The sequence below is a fragment of the Quercus robur genome, chromosome 12, assembly GCF_932294415.1.
Source record: "Quercus robur chromosome 12, dhQueRobu3.1, whole genome shotgun sequence".
Lineage (NCBI taxonomy): Eukaryota > Viridiplantae > Streptophyta > Magnoliopsida > Fagales > Fagaceae > Quercus > Quercus robur.
This window is the reverse complement of record NC_065545.1, coordinates 41077815-41096755: the sequence shown is the minus strand read 5'-3', so window position 1 is coordinate 41096755 and position 18941 is coordinate 41077815. Positions and strand designations below refer to the sequence as shown.

Here is an 18941-nt window from a genome sequence, read left to right as displayed (position 1 = left end):
TTTTTTTTTTTCTTTAGAGTTTTTTCATCGTTAAAGTGCAACCATATTGTCGTGTATTAAAGATAGATTTCACAAATTGCAGTATTGGAGTGGGGAAGAGCCTATAGGTCCTTCAACTATGACAATTTCTACATCATTCATAGCTAATTTGCTATGCACTTGAAAAAAAATTAGGTTTGAGATTTTTTGTTTTTTCACTTTAGCAATTTATAGAGAAAATTTTTCTATGCTTTCATCTAGCCTTTCAAAATTGAAATTGAAAAAAAAAAAGCTATGTTTTATAAATACGAAGAGTAATTGGATCAATTCAGATCTGAATCTGCAATAGGAATTGCTAGAAAAAGCTTCATGGATCTGGAAATGGAGGTATGAAAACGTGTGATTGTTGTTGTTTTTTGCGCTTTTTTTTAATTGAATAGTAATTTGTTCAAAATTTTAACAATTTCAAAACAAGATTAATGAAAATACTAAGACTTTGTGTGATCAACTCACTGAGATCTTACATTAGTTGGCTGGTTAAGTTCTAGATGGTAGGTTTTCCTTCAAGCTCTTTAACCTTTAATATTTTGCTTAATGATCAGTTAATTAGTCATTTAACAAAAACAAATAATGATTTAATAATACTTGCAAACTGTTAATTAATTTATCATTTAGGTTTCATCACAAGCTTTTATGCTTAATTTTCCCTTACTTTGGACCAATGAAAATTAATCTCTAAATTAATAAGAATTATTCCTGTTCAAAGATGAATTAAACCACCGCACACCCTTGGTGTGATGGTCACTCCACAAGTATAAATACTTGTGGGGCGTAGGTGGCAAGGGTTGGGGTTCAAGTCTCTAGGAAGGAACTTCACACATATATACACTTAAATTAGGCTAGAGTAGAATTCTATCGCGTAGTGGGATTCGCGCATTAGTTAGTCACGTACTTGGGAGCCGTGCATCAAAATGGGAAATTGTCACTACAGAACAAGTCCAATTGGGTATTGGGGTAAGGGTTCAACTGTAGGTTGGCAGAAGGTACTGAGATTCCTTTACTTGTAACCGCTTGTTTTGATAATAGTGGAATTTCGAGAGTGATGATTTGAAAATCACCCGGTGGGGTTTTTGCCGTTAGGTTTTCCCCATTCGTAAACAAATCACCGTGTTATTTATTTTTCGCTGCATACTTAGTTTAATTGGTGATTTGTTTGTGCTACCACGCGTTTGCATGTTAATTTGATTAATTATAAAACTTGGCTAATTAATCAATTAATATATCACAAGAGGTCAATTCGTTTTTGGCCTATCAATTTTCCTGTATGAAGTTTTCAATTTTTTTGCAATAGATGACCAATTTACTTTTGAGGGTCCAATTTTAGCATGAATTTCATCCTAAATCAAAATTAAGTAACGTAATAGTGGTCAAGAATTTTGTAACTTTATTGGCACTACCACCTAATGTTTCAAACAAACATATTTGATATTTAAATCTTTCTCCCCAAATTACCAAATAATAAAAGCGTAGAATGACATTTTAGCCATAGGTTTGTGAAATTACCATTTTGACGTTAGCGTTAAATAATAGTATAGAGATAAAAAGCTAAAACCTAGTCATAGCCTGTCACGTGACATTTCCCTTTTTAAAAAAACTAAAATTTATATTATTTAAAATAAAACAGAAATAATAAAAAGAGTATGAGACTCGCAAACCGTGAATAACTTAAAAGTTAAAAACTAGCTTTCAATTGGTTGTTAAATGCACAAATCTCTCTCTCTCTCTCTCTCTACAATTTGTTGAGAAGCTGGCCCGGTGGACCCGCAAGCCCGAGACAAGCTCACCTAAAGGTTGAAAAAACATAAATGTTTGTGTTTTGTTTTGAATGTTTTGTGGTCTGATTGAATGAGTGACGATTCTTCAATTATTTGATTACTATTAATTACACTCTTATCATGTCCAACTGAAATATGAGAAATTATTAGGTCTACCAAGAGGACTATTGACGTGGTCTTCCGAACCTTCCAACTAATAAAATACTGTTATTTATGCAAATGTGACATTATCTGGTAATTTTTATTTTTTATTCCTTATACTGATTAGGAAGTTCACACGTATATTTGCATAGATGACATTATTTCATTGGTTAGGGAGGACCACATCAACAATCTTCCCAGATTAGCGGGATCTACAGCTACGTAAGAGGGAGGAGTACGTATTCTCCGAAAGAATTCAATTATTACCCATAAACAAAGCGCTTTTCTTATCTATTTCGTGTGTTTGTGTTTACGTAAATAGTAGTTCTCTCTCTCTCTCTATTCTTGTATGTAGAAGCTCCTACAAATTCAGTTCTTTCTCTTCATCACTAACAAACTGGTTTTTGCATTGCTGGGAGCTGTTTATAGGGGATTATATTTAGATTACAAAACTGGGTTTTTTTTTTTTTTTTTTTTAATTCACATTCTTTCAACAAAAAGAGAAAGCTCGCTTGAGATTCCCTACTTTTTTTGCTAGTTCTAGTTCAGGTACATGTGGTGATTCTTTTACTCTATATCTACTTTTCTTTTTTACGTCCACTGGGTTATGTAGCCACCTTTGTTTTGTTCACAATTCTGGTTTTTTTTTCTTCTGTTTGTAAGTAATAATGGTCTCTCTATATGGTACAATGGATTTTTCCCTCTTTTCGTTTTGCATTTGTGATGAAGTTGCTATATATATATGTACAGTTTAATGGGGAGGCAGTAGAATTTGGATATCTCCATGGATGGAAGTTATCATGGTGGTGTTTGTAAGCAATGTATGTTGGTTGAGACTAGATTGAAATACCCTTTTTCTAGTCAGAGAAAATCATCAAGTGGATTTAACTAATAGATGCAATTGATTTCTTAATCTAAATAATGAAATATGATAGATACCATTGATTGCATGTATTTGATGTGAGAGGCATGTGTCAAGCAATTGACTAATTGATTGCATGTTTCATGTATCAATCTATTTTTTTTTCCTGTTGATGGGAATAGCGGGTATTTGATCAAAATTCAGGTACCAGTAATTGACTAATTGCAGGTTTTTGATATGGGCAACTAAGTCTTGATCTTTGGTCTGAGAATCATATGTCAACCTATATTTTTACTATTGATAACAATGATGTGCGATTTTATCCTATCCTCTGTTTCTTTATTTATTTTATTTTTTTAATGTGTAATTTATTTATCACATGTTTTTATCTATCTGGGCTTTTACATTTTGGGAATTTCAATTGATATAAGCGTAATAAAATATTTGCTCATAAGCCAGTCTTATCATATCCATCCCAGCTTTGACGCAATTGGGTTAAGGTTTTGTCAAATAACTCAAGTAAGTATTTTTCACCAATGATATCATATCTTTAGAGTTAAAGTTGATTTATCTTGTTAATCATATTGTAGATTTTATGATTTCCGAGCAAAAGAAAAGGAGGAGGACGGAATCGAGATTTTATTATTATTTTATGAATGCTTCATATCAAACTAGTTTATCAATTTACTAAGGGATTTTGATTCTATTACCTATTTGGAAATTATGTATGGGAAAAAGTCATTAAGCTACTTGTTGATCAATTTACTTATACTTAATGGAAAATTCTGAAAGCAGTGATCTGATCTGTTTTCTCCTCTGTGTTATCTTAGTTTTCTTCAATATTTTCTGCATTTTGATCACTAAATTTTGATATGCGCAGAATGGCTGGGACAAGATTAATCCAATGGTTGTTTCTTCTAGTATGGGCACTAGTAATGCTCAAAACAGAAAGTGCTAATGTATCAATTACAATTGTTGAGGATGCGGTGGCAAAAGGAGCTGGTAAGAAATCTCTTGCAAGATAAACTGATCAAAATTAGACCTAAATTCTTTTCTTTTCAAAAACAATACATTCTTTCAAATCTTTGTTTCAATATGTTCTGAAATTAGACATATGGAGCAGTTTGTCTGGATGGAAGTCCGCCAGCTTATCACTGGGATAAGGGATTCGGTGCAGGAATTAACAATTGGTTGGTTAACATTGAGGTTTGTCCTTTTGTCACATCCTGTTTAGCCATTTCTTTACCAACTAAAGAAACAATGCCATAATAAATCCTTGAACAGATTGCCTACATGGAAAAAAGAAAAAGAAAAAGAAAAGAAATGGGTATTAATACTAAAGAAATTTTTCTAATGCCAAATAGTAATAAGAAATATTACTCTTCAGCTTTTATGAAAAGAATTAGAAAAGGCTAAATATTGTAATTTTGATCACATGTTATGACATATAAATGCTAAAAATTTCTTTCAAATCTAGTTCTTGAAGGCTTTAACAGCTTTAATTAGTAAAATTATTAAGTTGCAAAAAAAAGAAAAAAAAGAATAAACTTAATTTTTTAATATCTTGATGTTATCTGTATGTTACTTTTGTTCTGGTTCTTAGGGAGGTGGATGGTGCAACAATGTCACCCTCTGTCTTAATCGTTCAGAAACTCGTTTAGGTTCATCTAAGCATATGGACAAGGCAGTTGCTTTCACTGGGATTCTGAGTAGAGTCCAAAATTATAATCCTGGTATGACTTAATTGTTTATTGTTTTAGTTAATCTTTCATGCTTTTTTCAGCTTGTGTCACCTCTGTTCTCCTGAGTCTTGCCTTTTAATGAAATTAATAGAATCTGTCTAAAATTTCCAGACTTCTACAACTGGAACAGAATTAGGATTAGATACTGTGATGGGGCATCATTTACTGGTGATGTAGAAGCAGTCGATCCAGTAAGTTAATTGGAATTTCAATTTTTAATTTCAGGGGACGACCTGATTCCAGTGTATTTTTCCTTTTTCTTGGTGGGTTTTAATTAATAATAATAATTTGATCAGGCTACTAATCTTCACTTCAGAGGAGCAAGAATTTGGCCTGCAGTAATTGAGGACCTATTATCAAAAGGAATGAAAGATGCAAAAAATGTATGGTATATGTATAACCTTATTATCATTTGTTTTTTTCCCCCTCCTGTAATCCTCACCCTGCCTACAACTTGTCAGGCTTTTCTCTCTGGTAGTTCGGCTGGTGGATTGGCTTCTATTTTGCATTGTGATAGCTTCCGAGCTCTCATACCTAGCGGTGCTAAAGTTAAATGCCTATCAGATGCTGGTTACTTCATCAATGTGTAAGCTCATATATTTGTTCTTCTATCTTGACTTCATATCACAAACAGTTTTTAGAGTTGGTGTAGTTAGTAGTTACACATTCATGTAATTAGCACCTAGCATTGTCTAACAGGAAAGATATTTCCGGAGCACGACACATTGAAGAATTCTACAGTCAAGTGGTTGCAACGCATGTATTATTCAAACCTCTCTCTCTCCCTTGTATGAATTGGCAATTTATATTGCAGTTGTTTTTTTAGTTGCTCACTTATTCAAGTCTCTTTTTTATGTCCAACAAGACAATAGAATTTGTCCATTTTTTCAAGCTTTCATTCAATTTTAAAAATTAATACCTATTCTCCACCAAAAAAAGAAATAAGCAATACCTGATTCTTAATGTAAATCTTTCTTTCGGTGTGTAGGGTTCAGCAAAGAATTTGCCTTCATCATGCACTTCAAAAATAAAACCAGAGTTGGTAAGTGTGTCTATTGTGGTATTATTAGTTTCACAGTTCACCATTTCCTCTTCAACGTTACCAACATTTCTCAATTGTTTTGTAGTGTTTCTTTCCCCAAAATGTGGCACATGAAATTAAAACGCCAATAATTTTTGTAAATGCAGCCTATGATTCATGGCAGGTAAGCTCATTGTATTCCATGACAAAGTTACTATTTCTTGAAGTTATTTTCAATTTGATGTGTTACTATCCTCTGCTTGCAAGAAATCTTTTAACTTTCCTTCAAATATATACATAGGATAGCTCCTTATCCTTGAAGGTAAAATAAATGTATAAACTGAAAAATAGAAAACTGGCCACTAGCTTGGTTTAAGAAGTATGAATGTCTTCAAGAATTGGTATCTCACTTGCTTTTGAACTTATTTGCATTTAAAATGAGATGGTTCTGATATATGGAGGCCACTCCATTTCTCATCCATAAATAATTAAAAGAAGGATAAAATTGGTATTGCCTCCCTAAGTCCCTCCATCTTAGAGGATATATAACATCATAACTTCTTAAGCAGCATTACTGACATAGTTTGAACTTTGAGAAGCAACTTCAAATATCTTCCTTCGGACTCAGGAATCTTGCTTGATGTAATGGTAATTCGTTTTCATTTTAAAAATCTAATTTAAGTTAATCAGATTTTTCGTGAAATTGGAACCTAAGGCCAACCCCAATCCACCACACTCATTTCCCCACCTGAGCCAAGGCCTTGGTGCTTTGAAGAATGGTTTACCACCTTCACTCACTTGATGTGACTGTGTATTTTAGGATTTATCTGTTTTTTTTTTTTTTTTTGGTGTAACTTGGATGTTTCATTCAATATTTTTCCCCTCTAAAACTTATATTCTGTTTCTGGAAAAAGCTTTTGCAAAGCATTCTCTGACAAATGAATAGAAAAAACAAAAAAACAAAAAAAAAGTCAAGAAAAATATGATGGAAAAGCATCATGTGATTATTTGACGTCTACTTTCTTTTATTTTTATTTTTATTTTTTTGTGATTATTCTACTTCACAAATTTTTTGCCCATACTGTTGACAAATGGTAACACACATCTATAAATGAAATTACTATTTTTATTATCTACTTTCATTTCAAAATTAATCCCTTTCATTCCTCTAAGATCTGTACTATACTCATTGTTTTCTTTCAGATTAAAAACATTTTGGTGCCAACTATAGTTGATCCTCATGGCACCTGGCATTACTGCAGACGTAATATAAAGAACTGCTCAGACGATCAAATTCAAACCATGCAAGGTGAATACCAAAAGCCTCTTTCTTATCCTTGAACAATTTTTCAAGGAGGCAAGCATGGAGTTTCAACAACATCATCTTGTCTTCAAGAATAGAGTTCTTCAAGTATATAGAATACCATTGCTATATATCGAGGAACAAGATTGGTAATGATAAGAACTGGCTTCTGGAAATTTGGCTCTTGATGTCTATTTTCAGGTTTTAGGCTTGACTTCTTAAAAGCATTGGAAAACGCTGGCAACTCTTCATCTAAGGGACTATTTATCGACTCTTGCTATGCCCACGGCCAAACCGAATTGCAGGAGACATGGTTATTTGATGTTTCTCCATTGCTGGCTAAAACGGTAAGAAGTAACTTTATCTTCTTCGTTTCTTCTTCTTCTATTATTTTATCAGTTATTTTACCATCACATTTTTCTTCATATTCTTTTTTACCTTTCATTGTTGATTTCCATTTTTTGCTGTGGAGTAACTCATTCCATTTTTTTTGTATGAAAAACAATTCTACAGACAATTGCAAAGGCTGTTGGAGACTGGTATTATGACCGAAGGCCCTTCCAAAAGATAGATTGCCCTTACCCTTGCAACCCCACTTGCCACAACCTTGTTACCATTTAACAAGAACACCTAGAACTATAGATTAATGTCAAAATTTATCATTTATATGAATGATAGTTATAGGTAAAATAAGCTTTGATAAGAAATAAAGAAAATAAAATGAATGATTTATCAAGTCTTCAAAATAAGAAAAAGGCACCACTGCACCAAATGGTGTGCTGGGTGTCTTTCCCCATTGCTTATGTATTCAACACTTAATCAATAAATTTTTTTTTTTGATACATTCAATGTCGATTCTATTATGAGCATCTATATCATATTGCAAAAGAATTCTACTCTGAGCATCTATATGTGTATAATAAACAATTTCACGTTGGATGAGATGTGAACTCAATAGTCATTATTGGAAGATTTTTATTATTCTTTTTAAAATTTTTAGAGTTTTAGGTTTTATACTTTTATTTTCTTATTTTTAGTAGCTTCATGATAGTTTTTGTGATTGTGTATCAAGGGGCATGTTTAGGAATCTTTTATTTGGAAAATAATGTTTTTCCTTTATATCCATCTCCCATATACAAATGGCCTTGTTGTCTAATGATAAATTTCATCCAAATCAATGAAAAGAAAAGATTCAGGGCTTGATTCATCATTGGCATGCATTATAACGATGCAGATCACAAAGAGTTATCAGCTCAAAATCTGAGTTCCCTATTGCCAATCCCACCATCCTTTGAAGCTTTATCCTCAACCTCAATGTGTGCAATCTAAAATACAAAGTGTCTTAGCGAATGAGAGATTTTACAAAGCATAAACTCAAACTCTCAACAAAAAAAAAAAAAAAAAAAAGGAGGGAGAGGGGAGAGAGGATAAGATAAGTTTGTGAGAAGCGTCATAGACCCTTTTGCAAATAGTAAACGGACAACTATGCATGGTGGACTAATTCTTGTAATCAACAAATGCTAGCTGCTAATGTAATTAGTATTCATCATTGTATTTTTATTTTTATTTTTTGTAGCATTGTAGCTTTGTTCAAAGTTATTATTGACAGGAAAGTGTATACAGTCAAAAAGTTAGATGAGCCTTTTGTAATATTGTTTTAGACAATTCTTTATAGGTGGTAAATATAATTGATGCCCATTTTGTCATAAATGACACGAATGGTCCTTATAGTTAATTTGTAAGAGATTCTTTATCTTTGTATTTATGCATCTTCTTTTTCTGTATAAAAAAGAGGTGTAGAATATTTATAATTATTAATTGCATACATGAGAGAATGATTAATGTTAATTATTAATCCTTTGACTCCAAATTATTAAAGACAAAAATCATTAAATGGAACCCTTAACTCAACTCTTGAAACATGTTTTGATACATATACATACATACCAAATTGATGTAGTGAGCTATAATGTCATGCGGTCTATAATCCTGGAAATGTTTCCATTGAATTTAAAAGGATGGAAATACCATCAAGATATGATCCACAATGTACACCATAGATAAATGTAATCGCTATTCTAATAAGAAATGTACCACCAAACAATTAGGAAAGAAATAAATGAAAAAAAAAAAATCAAATCAAAGAAGATAATACAATAAAAAAGATATTATTTAAAATAAAAAAGAAATGCCAATCGAATTCGGAGATCCATCAACTCCAAATCTAATTATGAGGTCCATCTACATACTTAAATGAGTAAGAGTGACAGAGATAGAGAATGTTTGATATAATCTTTTTTTTCTTTAGAGTTTGTTCATTGTTAAAGTGCAACTCTATTGTCGTGTATTAAAGATAGATTTCACAAATTGCAGTATTGGAGTGGGAAAGAGCCTATAGGTCCTTCAACTATTACGATTTCTACATCATTCATAGCTAATTTGCTATGCACTTGAAAGAAATTAGGTTTAAGGTTTTTTGTTTTTTCACTTTAGCAATTTAGAGAGAAAATTTTTCTATGCTTTCATCTAGCATTTTGAAAATGAAATTGAAAAAAAAAAAGTTATGTTTTAGAAATACGAAGAGCAATTGGATCAGTTTAGATTTGAATCTACAACAGGAACCACTAGAAAAAGCTTCATGGATATGGAAATGGCGGTATGAAAGCATGTGATTGTTGTTGTTTTTTGCATGTTTTTTTTAATTGAATAGTAATTTGGTTCAAAATTTTAACAATTTCAGAACAAGATCAATGAAAATACTAAGACTCTGTGTGATCAACTCATTGAGACCTTACATCAGTTGGCTGGTCAGGTTCTAGATGGTAGGTTTTCCTTCAAGCTCTTTAACCTTTAATATTTTGCTTAATGATTAGTTAATTTGTCATTTAACGAAAACAAATAATGATTTAATAATACTTCCAAACTGTTAATTAATTTATCATTTAGGTTTCATCACATGCTTTTATGCTTAATTTTCTCTTACTTTGGACCAATGAAAATTAGTCTCTAAATTAATAAGAATTATTTCTATTCAGAGATGAATTAAAATTAATTAACATTTATCATGTGTCCTCTAGCCCTTTTGAAGGACGTTCTTCAACCAATGAGAATCAAGTTTTAGTATTTTCCTGAATGAAGTTTTCAATTTTTGTGCAACAAATGACCAATTTACCTTTGAGGGTCCAAATTTGGCATGAATTTCATCCTAAATCAAACTTAAGTTACGTAATAGTGGTCAAGAACTTTGTAACTTTATTGGCACTACCGCTTGATGTTTCAAACAAAGATATTTGATATTTAAATCTTCCTCCCGAGATGATCAAGTAATAAAATAAGTGTGTGAAATTACCATTTTGACGTTTTTTTTTTTTTTTTTTTTTGAGAAAAACCATTTTGACGTTAGCCTTAGAGTTTTCAACCAATAATTTAGATTATTATATCCTCTATCATTTACAACTTATCTTAATAGTTGTAAAATATTTTGTGAAAATTAGTATGGACTAACTTTGGCATTCACCTCTGGGCCCACAGCCACATCTAAAAGCGGCCAATAAGGATTTTATTTTTTTTTCAGAAAAGACCTTAATAAAATTCAAACCTGATTGTTCATTTCCTTAACAGCATCAAACACCTTGTGCCTCGCCTGAGAGCCTGAGAGAGACAACTACTTCTACCAGTACCGAGAGATCGTTTTGAGAATAAAAATGGAATGGGGTTTCGTGCATAAAGTTTGGGACAAGTGGGCTTCTAACAATATCTCCTCTTCTTCTGGTAATTTCAACCCCACAAACCACAACTACTATGTACTATGTTTTGGTTTTGCTTTTATTTTTGTAAAAATTAAGGAAATATTTGCTATTATTGCTTCTTTCTTCTTTCTTTGCAGGTGAGCCCTTGAAAGCTGCTCTTCTAATTAACTATGACCCAACTGGACCCTCTCGCTTGTTGTCTACAATGTAAGTACTAATAAGATACATACTTCTTATTTTAATTTTATTTGGTTATTTTATACCAAATGAAATCTATGCTTTCACTGTTAGTTATTGCTTCTCCATTCTCAATACTTGTCAGTTTTTTTTTTTTTTGGATAGTTATTGCTTTGTGAGTGAGTACTGTATCATGTTTGGTGGCAATTGAAGCAAATATTCAAATTAGAAATTCTTTGATTGAAATTTTGTCTTGGGGGGGTTTCAAATTCTAGCCCAGGTTAATATTTTTCTTTGATAATTCGATAGTTGGGGGAGTGGAATTTGAATCCTGGACGTCTCTGTTGGAAAAGGCTTTTGGCAGTATGTTTTGAGTTTTGACAAACTCTTTCAATGCTAATTTGAGTAACATGTTAGAGGTTAGGTTGCTTTCATGGATTGAAAAAAAGTTTTAATTTTTGCTGTGGGTGGAAAATTTAAAGTGTATTTATATGAAATTGGAATGTCTAAACCACCTCCTATTAAATCCACTAATCTAATACAACCTTGTGCGTATCAAATATGTTTAAGTTGTATATTAATTCATGCCCAATTGTTTCCCATCTATTTGGATTATTGTTGTCAGTCTCTTTTCATCTCTAGCTTTTATTAGATGCTATAGGAATTCTAGCATTGATGTTTGAGATTTCTTTTGGGTGTGATATGTCTGACATATAATTCATAAGAAAAAGGGATGGCAATGCGGTGGACTGATATAGGTTTCTTGCAATTGGCACATGACGTTCTCTTCTCCAGATCTCCTAGAGTTGTTAGGCTGGTTTTGAGACTGGGTTGGACAAGACATGATGCAGACAGTTAGAAGGAGTTCGAGGAAAAAGAAGATTAAATACAAGATTCAAGAATTGTGATCTTGTTTTGATGCAGGATCTTCTTGGCACCTTTGAGGTTACTTTAGTTATTATTAGATCTTTAGTCTTTAAGTTTCTTAGGTTAGAAAGTTGCTGGTTCAGTTTTAATAAAATAGGGGTAGTTTGGTAGTTTTAAAACTTCTTGGAAGGGCTTTTCTAGAGGCCCATGGGTCTTGCGTTTTGAGGCCTTTTCCTATATGGTTTAGAAGTTCTTAAGTACTTTTTTTTTTCCTATTAGTAATTCTAGTCTTTCTAGTAATAGGTTATTTAGAGTCTAGACCTTCTGAGAAAGAATTTAGCTAACTTATTTAAGGCTTTATTGTGGTCAATAACATCGATAGTGAGACTGTTCTTGATAAAATTCCAGCAGCTTATTGTAAGCTTTGAGGGTGTGATTGCCTTCTCCTACCCAAGAGTGATTTCTTAGGAAAACCTTGGTATGATTACTTAGTGTTTTATCTTTCTTCATTTCATGTTCTAGTCATTGTTTTAATTAAAAAAAACAGCCATGAACACATTTTAGTTCTCATCTAGAATATCAAGACATTAGTAAACTTCGGGTTGGTAAGATTTTGATGGGGGAAAATTTGGTCTTTAGGAATTAGTGATTCCCAATTGGGGGGGGGGGGGGAATCTAGTAATTTTTTTTTTTTTTATGAGCAGGTTGTTGACTATTGCTTCTATATTGCCCCTCATTTTCAGTCATATTATGGCATAGTTTTGGGTTTGTGTGGAATCCAGTGGCTAATGCTTAGCATTGTGGCAACTTGATGGATGGTTGGGGGAGTCAAAGTTGGTGGCTTAGAGGATCAAAAGAATCTTTGTTAGCAATCCTTTGTGCAGTTTGGGAGGACAATAATAGGAGCATGAAGGCATGGAAAATTTGGTGTGACTATAATAGGAATCTCTATGCTCTAATCATACACTCTTTTTGGCCCCATGATTTAAATGTTTGGATGGAGGTTGATGAAGGAGAGAAATTTAAATATTTAGGGTAAATTACACCAATCTCCCTTGAGGTATTACAAGATGATACTCCCTCATGACAACTTTTGCATTTATACAAACATGGAGTGTCATTTATACAAACATTTGGGGAAAATTGTTATTTCAATAAACCTGAAGGAGGTGGTGTAATTAAGTAATTTACCCAAATGTTTGACTCTGCTTGGATGGGGGTGATGAAGGGAGAGGAGAATGTTTGCGACATTCCAGCAACCCTCTCCTTCTCCCCTTCCCTCATCTTCCTTTGTTCCAAACATATGCTAAGTCTATAATGGAGTCATATTACTTTGATTGCGGTTATATTTTACTTATGGAAACCTTTAAGGTTTCAATGAATATTACATTGGTTCCATGTGTATCTAGGGTTGTATGAATAAAATTTGATAAATTGGAAGAACTTGTTCTCTCTGTCTCTCCTCTCCTCTCTTCGTCTCTAGCATTTTTCCCCTTTTCTTCTCCATTGGTTATCCTGCTCCCTAATCCCTTCCATTTTACTTCCGTACTATCAAACTCTAGCCAATTTTTAGCCCTAACCTAGCCCTTTCTTCTGCAACAATCCATAAATTCTCCTAGCCCAATAACCCACCACAAGCATGCATAGATTTCCCCAATTACCAACTTGGAATTTTTTTTTTTTTTTTTTTTTTTGGGATAGGTAATAAGTGAACTTTATTAACAAATGAAAATGAACACTACATCAGATCTTTGAGTCAATGAGTATACTTTTATGTATAGCCACATGAATCCTAAAAAACTTGAAAATTTTCTCTCCCTTAATAGCATTCCATGAGTTCATCTTACTGAGGCAGTCATTAATTGTCCCTGCCTTTCCCTTATTTCACTTTCATGCATTGTATCAAGGTGAAGGATCTTGTACCTGTTAAAGTGTGATTGAATTCACTTTTGAATTGTTAGTTCATCAATTCAGGAAATATGTGAAGATAGGTTTGGAAGACGTCTCAATGCACATAAAAATTCTGAAACAGGATCCTCATCAAGAATCGTGAAACTTGAACACAAGCTTTCACCTTTAAGGGGTGACGGAGGCACTCTCTTTTCATGTGAACCTATGATGCATAGTTATGATTTTTCTTTAGAGTCATCTTATATTGGCTGTGTTGTTTTATTTTAGGAAGCCTTTAGGATTCTCAATCATATAGGTCCAGTTAGTTTTTGATAGATCCCTTGGAATTCTGGGTTTGTGGTGCCTAATTCAGTTCTAATTTTTCTGAAATGAAATGGAGTTTGAAGATGTATAAAAGTTGATATTTGGGTGAGTTTCCTCTTGGGGGTGAGCTAGACTTTCTGGAAAAAAAATAAAAAATAAAATAAAAGAAAAGTGAGTTAGCTGAATTTCCCTTTTGAACCTTTTGCCAAATAAGTCAAAAAGATTTTAGGAAGCATGCAAAACCTTTGTTTTGCAACATTTTAATGTCACATGCCTCTTAAATCTTTGAGTTGAGTTAGTGTAAAGTGCTGGTTTGTGTTGAATTGGCAAATTCATCTGATAGCTTCATTTTCGAATCAAGATTCATGCTAACTAGAGCAATGTTGTTTGTGTGTGTGTGATCCATTTATCATAACCTTATAAAAGAAAAAAGAATGTGTAATTCCACATCTAATAATGCTTTAAGCTCACAAGTAATTGCTAAAATTTAGCTCGTGAGTGATAAATCCAATGGCATCTCCTTTTATAAGAGCATTGGTGGCAGCTTCCCTAAAACAGGGTAAGGGGTCAATATAGGTAAGCAAAACCAAAAATCACCCAAGAAACAACCCACATCAGCCTTCCTATCCATTCTTGTTTTAGGATTTTGTTACAGTGAATATTTAAGGAAGCATTGTTCATTCCCCAAATCGGTATTTTATTGTTTTTGTGTCTTGGTCACTGTGATAAAGAAATGTGGGTGTTTTGAAAAATGAGAGAAATAATAAAAAATGAATGAGGAAATAATATTTAAATGAAGTACGATTCTAAATAGGGAATTTGATGTGGGTGAAAAATAAAAATAGTTAGCTAAAATAAGAAAAGTAGGTTCTTATCCTAAAATAGGGAGAAAAGTTTTGGTAAGCTACTACCAATGCTCTAAGGGCAAAGGTTTTGGGTTTAAGATCCATCAGGTGCATATGTAACTTCTCTCCTCTAACAGCCTAGGTTGCACGGACACGCCATTTTTGGCGTCGTGTCGGTGTCGGACACGTGTCGGACACTGGAACAGGTATGACTCGCCGGATTCCGGTGTCTGGCAAGTGTCCTCTTTTTTTTATTTTTCACTTCTCCGACACGGCGCCGACACAGCTTCGACGCGGTTCCAACGCGTTCAACACGCCAGCAGTGAAAAAAAAATAAAAGGGAGAAAATCACAGATTTTGACAATGGACTTACCAATACCATTGATGTTGAGATATACCCTAGAACAAAGAAGCCATTTAGAGTCTGAGAAATCATTTTGAGAAACCCACATCTGAAGTTCTCAACCCACCCTCCCTCTGAGTTCTGCCGCTGCCCTCTATCCCTTGCTGGAGCTAGATCGGGCCGATCGGCGAGCTCCATAGACATCGAGTGACGCCGTGCCCTGTTCCTTCCGACGATCTCTCTCTCTCTCGGTGTGGACAACAGGTCCGACCTCCTCTCTTTTTTTTTTTTTTTCTTTCAAATATTAATTTTGGTGAATGGTCATGGGTGTACTGTTACGCACTTATCGTCACGCGTTTTTTTTTTTTTTTGTCTGTCTGTTTGTTTTTTATTTTATTTTAATCCCACTCTAACAGTCTCACTGTTCCAGTGTTACTGTATTTCTTTACTTAGCCTTTGTTTTTGCCTTATAAATTATAATATTTATTATGAATTTAGTGATTTTTGTTTTTGTGTGTCCTGCTATAGTTTTATTTATTTATTAAAGTTAAATATTGTAGGTGATTTTACTAAAATGAATACTGAAAGTGAAAAATTGTTATCCTTTTATGTTTTTAGTTTGATGTTGAACTTGTTATCTTTTTATGGTTTGTACTCTAAACATTTTATGTGTATTATTGTACTACTTTGGGTGTTAGTTTACTTATTTGTAGTTCTTACATAATTTAAATTCTAGACATAAACGTATTTTATGTCTAAAAATATTAAAAAATATGCCTAAATATAAAATTTAATTAATCATTTAACCGCCATGTCCCTACCGTGTCGTGTCCTTATTTTTCAAAAATTGCCGTATCCTCGTGTCCGTGTCCGTGTCGTGTCCGTATCCGTGTCTGTGTCTATGCAACATAGCTAACAGCACTGGTAACCCCTTCTATAGCCAAGAATGATGTGAGCAATCTTGGACAATCTCCCCTTGACGGGCCTTCTGATAGTTTCTGGAAACATAAACTATCTTCTTCTCAAGAGATCCTTGAATTCAAACTAAAATCAATAAAAAATGTAATTGCTAACATTTAATGGTCCTTTGACCAAAAGGCATCCCCACCCCGCCCCTCCCACCCCCACAAAGGATAAATTATTAGAATTAGCCTTTAATGTTTTGTATGTATTTCTTTCTAAAGGAATAATAAATCAATAACTATGTCAATTTGATTGTTGGATGTAGATTGCACCCTATTCATCATAGCTATTATGAAGTGTGCATGTCTATGTTTTTGTATTTTGCCTTGCCTTTTCAAATAATTTATACATGTCGTTTCTTTTTTATGTTATGACCTGTGATACTTAAATGGAAGAATAAGGTTTTTATTTTTTTAATTTCCTTTTGCTCTGCGAATGACCTTTGCCACTTATGGTTTGTTCACTGTTCATTTTGGGATTTCCCAATGTACTGTCCATTCAAAAAGTCAATAGGCAGATTATTAATAACTTTCCTAACAGTTACTTTATCTAAAAAGTACCCTTTTTTGTTTACTTTATTTGAGTGTAAATTTTCGGATGGCAATTTTGGAAAATGAGAACTATTTATGTCAAAGACAATAGAATCCCTATAAAAATTTGGATCTTCTATGCTGGACTAACAAAATGGGATGGATGCAAGGAGTAAGTCACAAGAAATGTCTCTTACATGTTTTTTAGTTCATTTTGTTTAGATGTACTGAATTTGATGGTTGACTAGATTCTTGCAGTGCAAAACAAGAAGGAATTAAAGTAAATCCCATTGAATTGAGCCAATTTGTGGATTTCATCAAGCGTGACAAACTCCAAACTGAGACCTTCGTTATTGGGCCAAACCAGTGTAAGTTATCCCTTGGCTGTGACCAGCAATTATAATGCCTATGTTCTGGAAAAACAAGTTCATTTTTAATATATTTTGCTTAATATGTAATGGAAAAACAATGTGGAGGTTTATTAATATTTCTCATTACAGAAAACATGTAAGGAAAAAACTATGATCTGGAAAAACAACGAATTCTTTTTTTTTCTTTCTTGGTGGAGTATATGTTAGGTGAAAGAATCACCTATAATTGCTGTTTTAGTGCGGACTGCAGCTTTGGGAAAGATTTGGACAGTTGATATATGAGGAATTAAAATTTAATTATAGTAGTCTGGTGCTGTATGTGCAAGACGAATGGCAAGACTCATTTAGTACTTCATTGCCTCATAGTCAGAGATCTCTGGTCTTTCCCCCCTTTTTTATCCTCTTTTTGGTATTATGTGGACAATAACATATACTGTGGTACATCTGTTAGCTTTTTGGAAGGGTTGATTGGGAAAGCATAAGCATAATATTATTTAAAATGCGGTGTATTTGGAGTGAATGGAATTCCCGCATTTTTTTTTGAAGGACGTGAATGTGCAGGCAAGATGTCAATCTCTTGTTCCTCAGAACATTAATGGCTATACTTTTTCTCCCATGTTGGATTTTGTTGAGTTGCTAAACTTTCGATGTTAGCTTCTTTTATTTTCTCATGCATACCTCTAGTTTACTAGGGTTGTGCACCCTTTATGCACTCTTTTAACATGTTTATTACTTATATAAATAAAAATGGTAATGAAAAATATATGTTCTGGAATCTGTAAGCAACTGCACAGTACCAGGATACTATCATTTTGTAGAAAACCTAGTAGAACTGAATCATTTTAAACATAACCTATATGTATTGTAAAGCTTTTACAATTCTAATGATTGTTCTATTGATTTGAAGCATGGAGGAGCCAATGACATTTCTGTCAAATAGCATTTTTTAGTGTTTCTAATTGAGACGTCCATGGTTCAAATCCCTGTTCCCCCTCCCCCGCCCCCCTCCTCCCAAGAATGTATCAAATTTGAAGCATAGAGGATATTGTACCATTTTTTGGAACAGTTGCCACTAGATTGCTAGGGACTAACATTTTATGCTATATGGTGAATTTGCTTGGCATATCACATCATGTCAATCCATATGTAATAGGTTTTATACATTGAACCTATGTGTCTCATAAAGCTTTATACATCTTAATTATAATGATATAGCTGCTTTATTGTTTTTAAAGTTTGGTGGATGGGATTTGATGACAGACTTGGTCACTTCAATTCATGAGAATTGGTTCTGTGCAAGGTGTATGAACACTTCAAAACCTGCTGGTGAAGGTGCTATTATCATGCAAACAGCAGCATTCCTCTTGGTTGCATTGTAAGTATGCATGCACTTAAATGCATTTTGCTAATTTATGTTTTCAATACATTTAGGTATTTGGATGGAAATTTGAATGGGATATGGGATGGGGAACAAGTGGATATAACTTTTCAAAGGGTTTTAACCTTTTTGCCTACTTTCACCCTTGTTTGGCAGGTATGATGGTTCTATTGGATCAGCATCTCGTGCTATGGCGGCTGTTGATCAGTTTGCATGGCAATTAGGTCGAAGAAATCTTTAACTTTGCTTCTAGCGATAGTAGATTGTAAGTTGTTATTTCCAGTTCCATTTGCCTGTTGTTATTACCTTTATATTTATATATAATAATTCTATTCTTCTTGTCACTGTGATCCTCATCATTATCACAATCTTATTAGGCTTTTTAAATGATTTGATACAGGGGTTATCTACAATGAATGAATCAATACATAGAAAGCATGTTTGGTAGGATGGTTTTTCTTGGTGTTTTTTTTTTCCTTGACTTGTTGGTGCCTTGTAATACCAGATTTGTTAGGCTATATATATAGAGGTTGAATATTTTTGGGTTTTGAAGGTTTTAGAAAGTAATAGAATACCCTCCCTCAAATCAATTGTGCTAGCCATGCCTTGGTAATATCCTAA

At 33.3% G+C, this 18941-nt stretch overlaps 1 protein-coding gene across 1 annotated transcript in view; it reads left to right on the top strand.

The window, feature by feature from the left end:
- LOC126708520 (pectin acetylesterase 8-like) overlaps nucleotides 1-18941 on the top strand; it is a 53438-nt gene that overhangs the window by 32193 nt on the left and 2304 nt on the right. Inside the window, exons 2-19 of the mRNA XM_050408309.1 lie at nucleotides 3698-3819; nucleotides 3941-4023; nucleotides 4421-4550; nucleotides 4671-4750; nucleotides 4856-4942; nucleotides 5021-5145; nucleotides 5259-5319; nucleotides 5548-5601; nucleotides 5687-5764; nucleotides 6784-6889; nucleotides 7085-7230; nucleotides 7397-7498; nucleotides 9624-9705; nucleotides 10532-10654; nucleotides 10770-10839; nucleotides 16830-16939; nucleotides 18203-18317; nucleotides 18477-18585. Coding sequence (XP_050264266.1) covers nucleotides 3699-3819; nucleotides 3941-4023; nucleotides 4421-4550; nucleotides 4671-4750; nucleotides 4856-4942; nucleotides 5021-5145; nucleotides 5259-5319; nucleotides 5548-5601; nucleotides 5687-5764; nucleotides 6784-6889; nucleotides 7085-7230; nucleotides 7397-7498; nucleotides 9624-9705; nucleotides 10532-10654; nucleotides 10770-10839; nucleotides 16830-16939; nucleotides 18203-18317; nucleotides 18477-18561 — 1758 coding nt within the window. The 5' untranslated portion in view covers nucleotide 3698 and the 3' untranslated portion in view covers nucleotides 18562-18585. The remainder of the gene's footprint in view (nucleotides 1-3697; nucleotides 3820-3940; nucleotides 4024-4420; nucleotides 4551-4670; nucleotides 4751-4855; nucleotides 4943-5020; nucleotides 5146-5258; nucleotides 5320-5547; nucleotides 5602-5686; nucleotides 5765-6783; nucleotides 6890-7084; nucleotides 7231-7396; nucleotides 7499-9623; nucleotides 9706-10531; nucleotides 10655-10769; nucleotides 10840-16829; nucleotides 16940-18202; nucleotides 18318-18476; nucleotides 18586-18941) is intronic.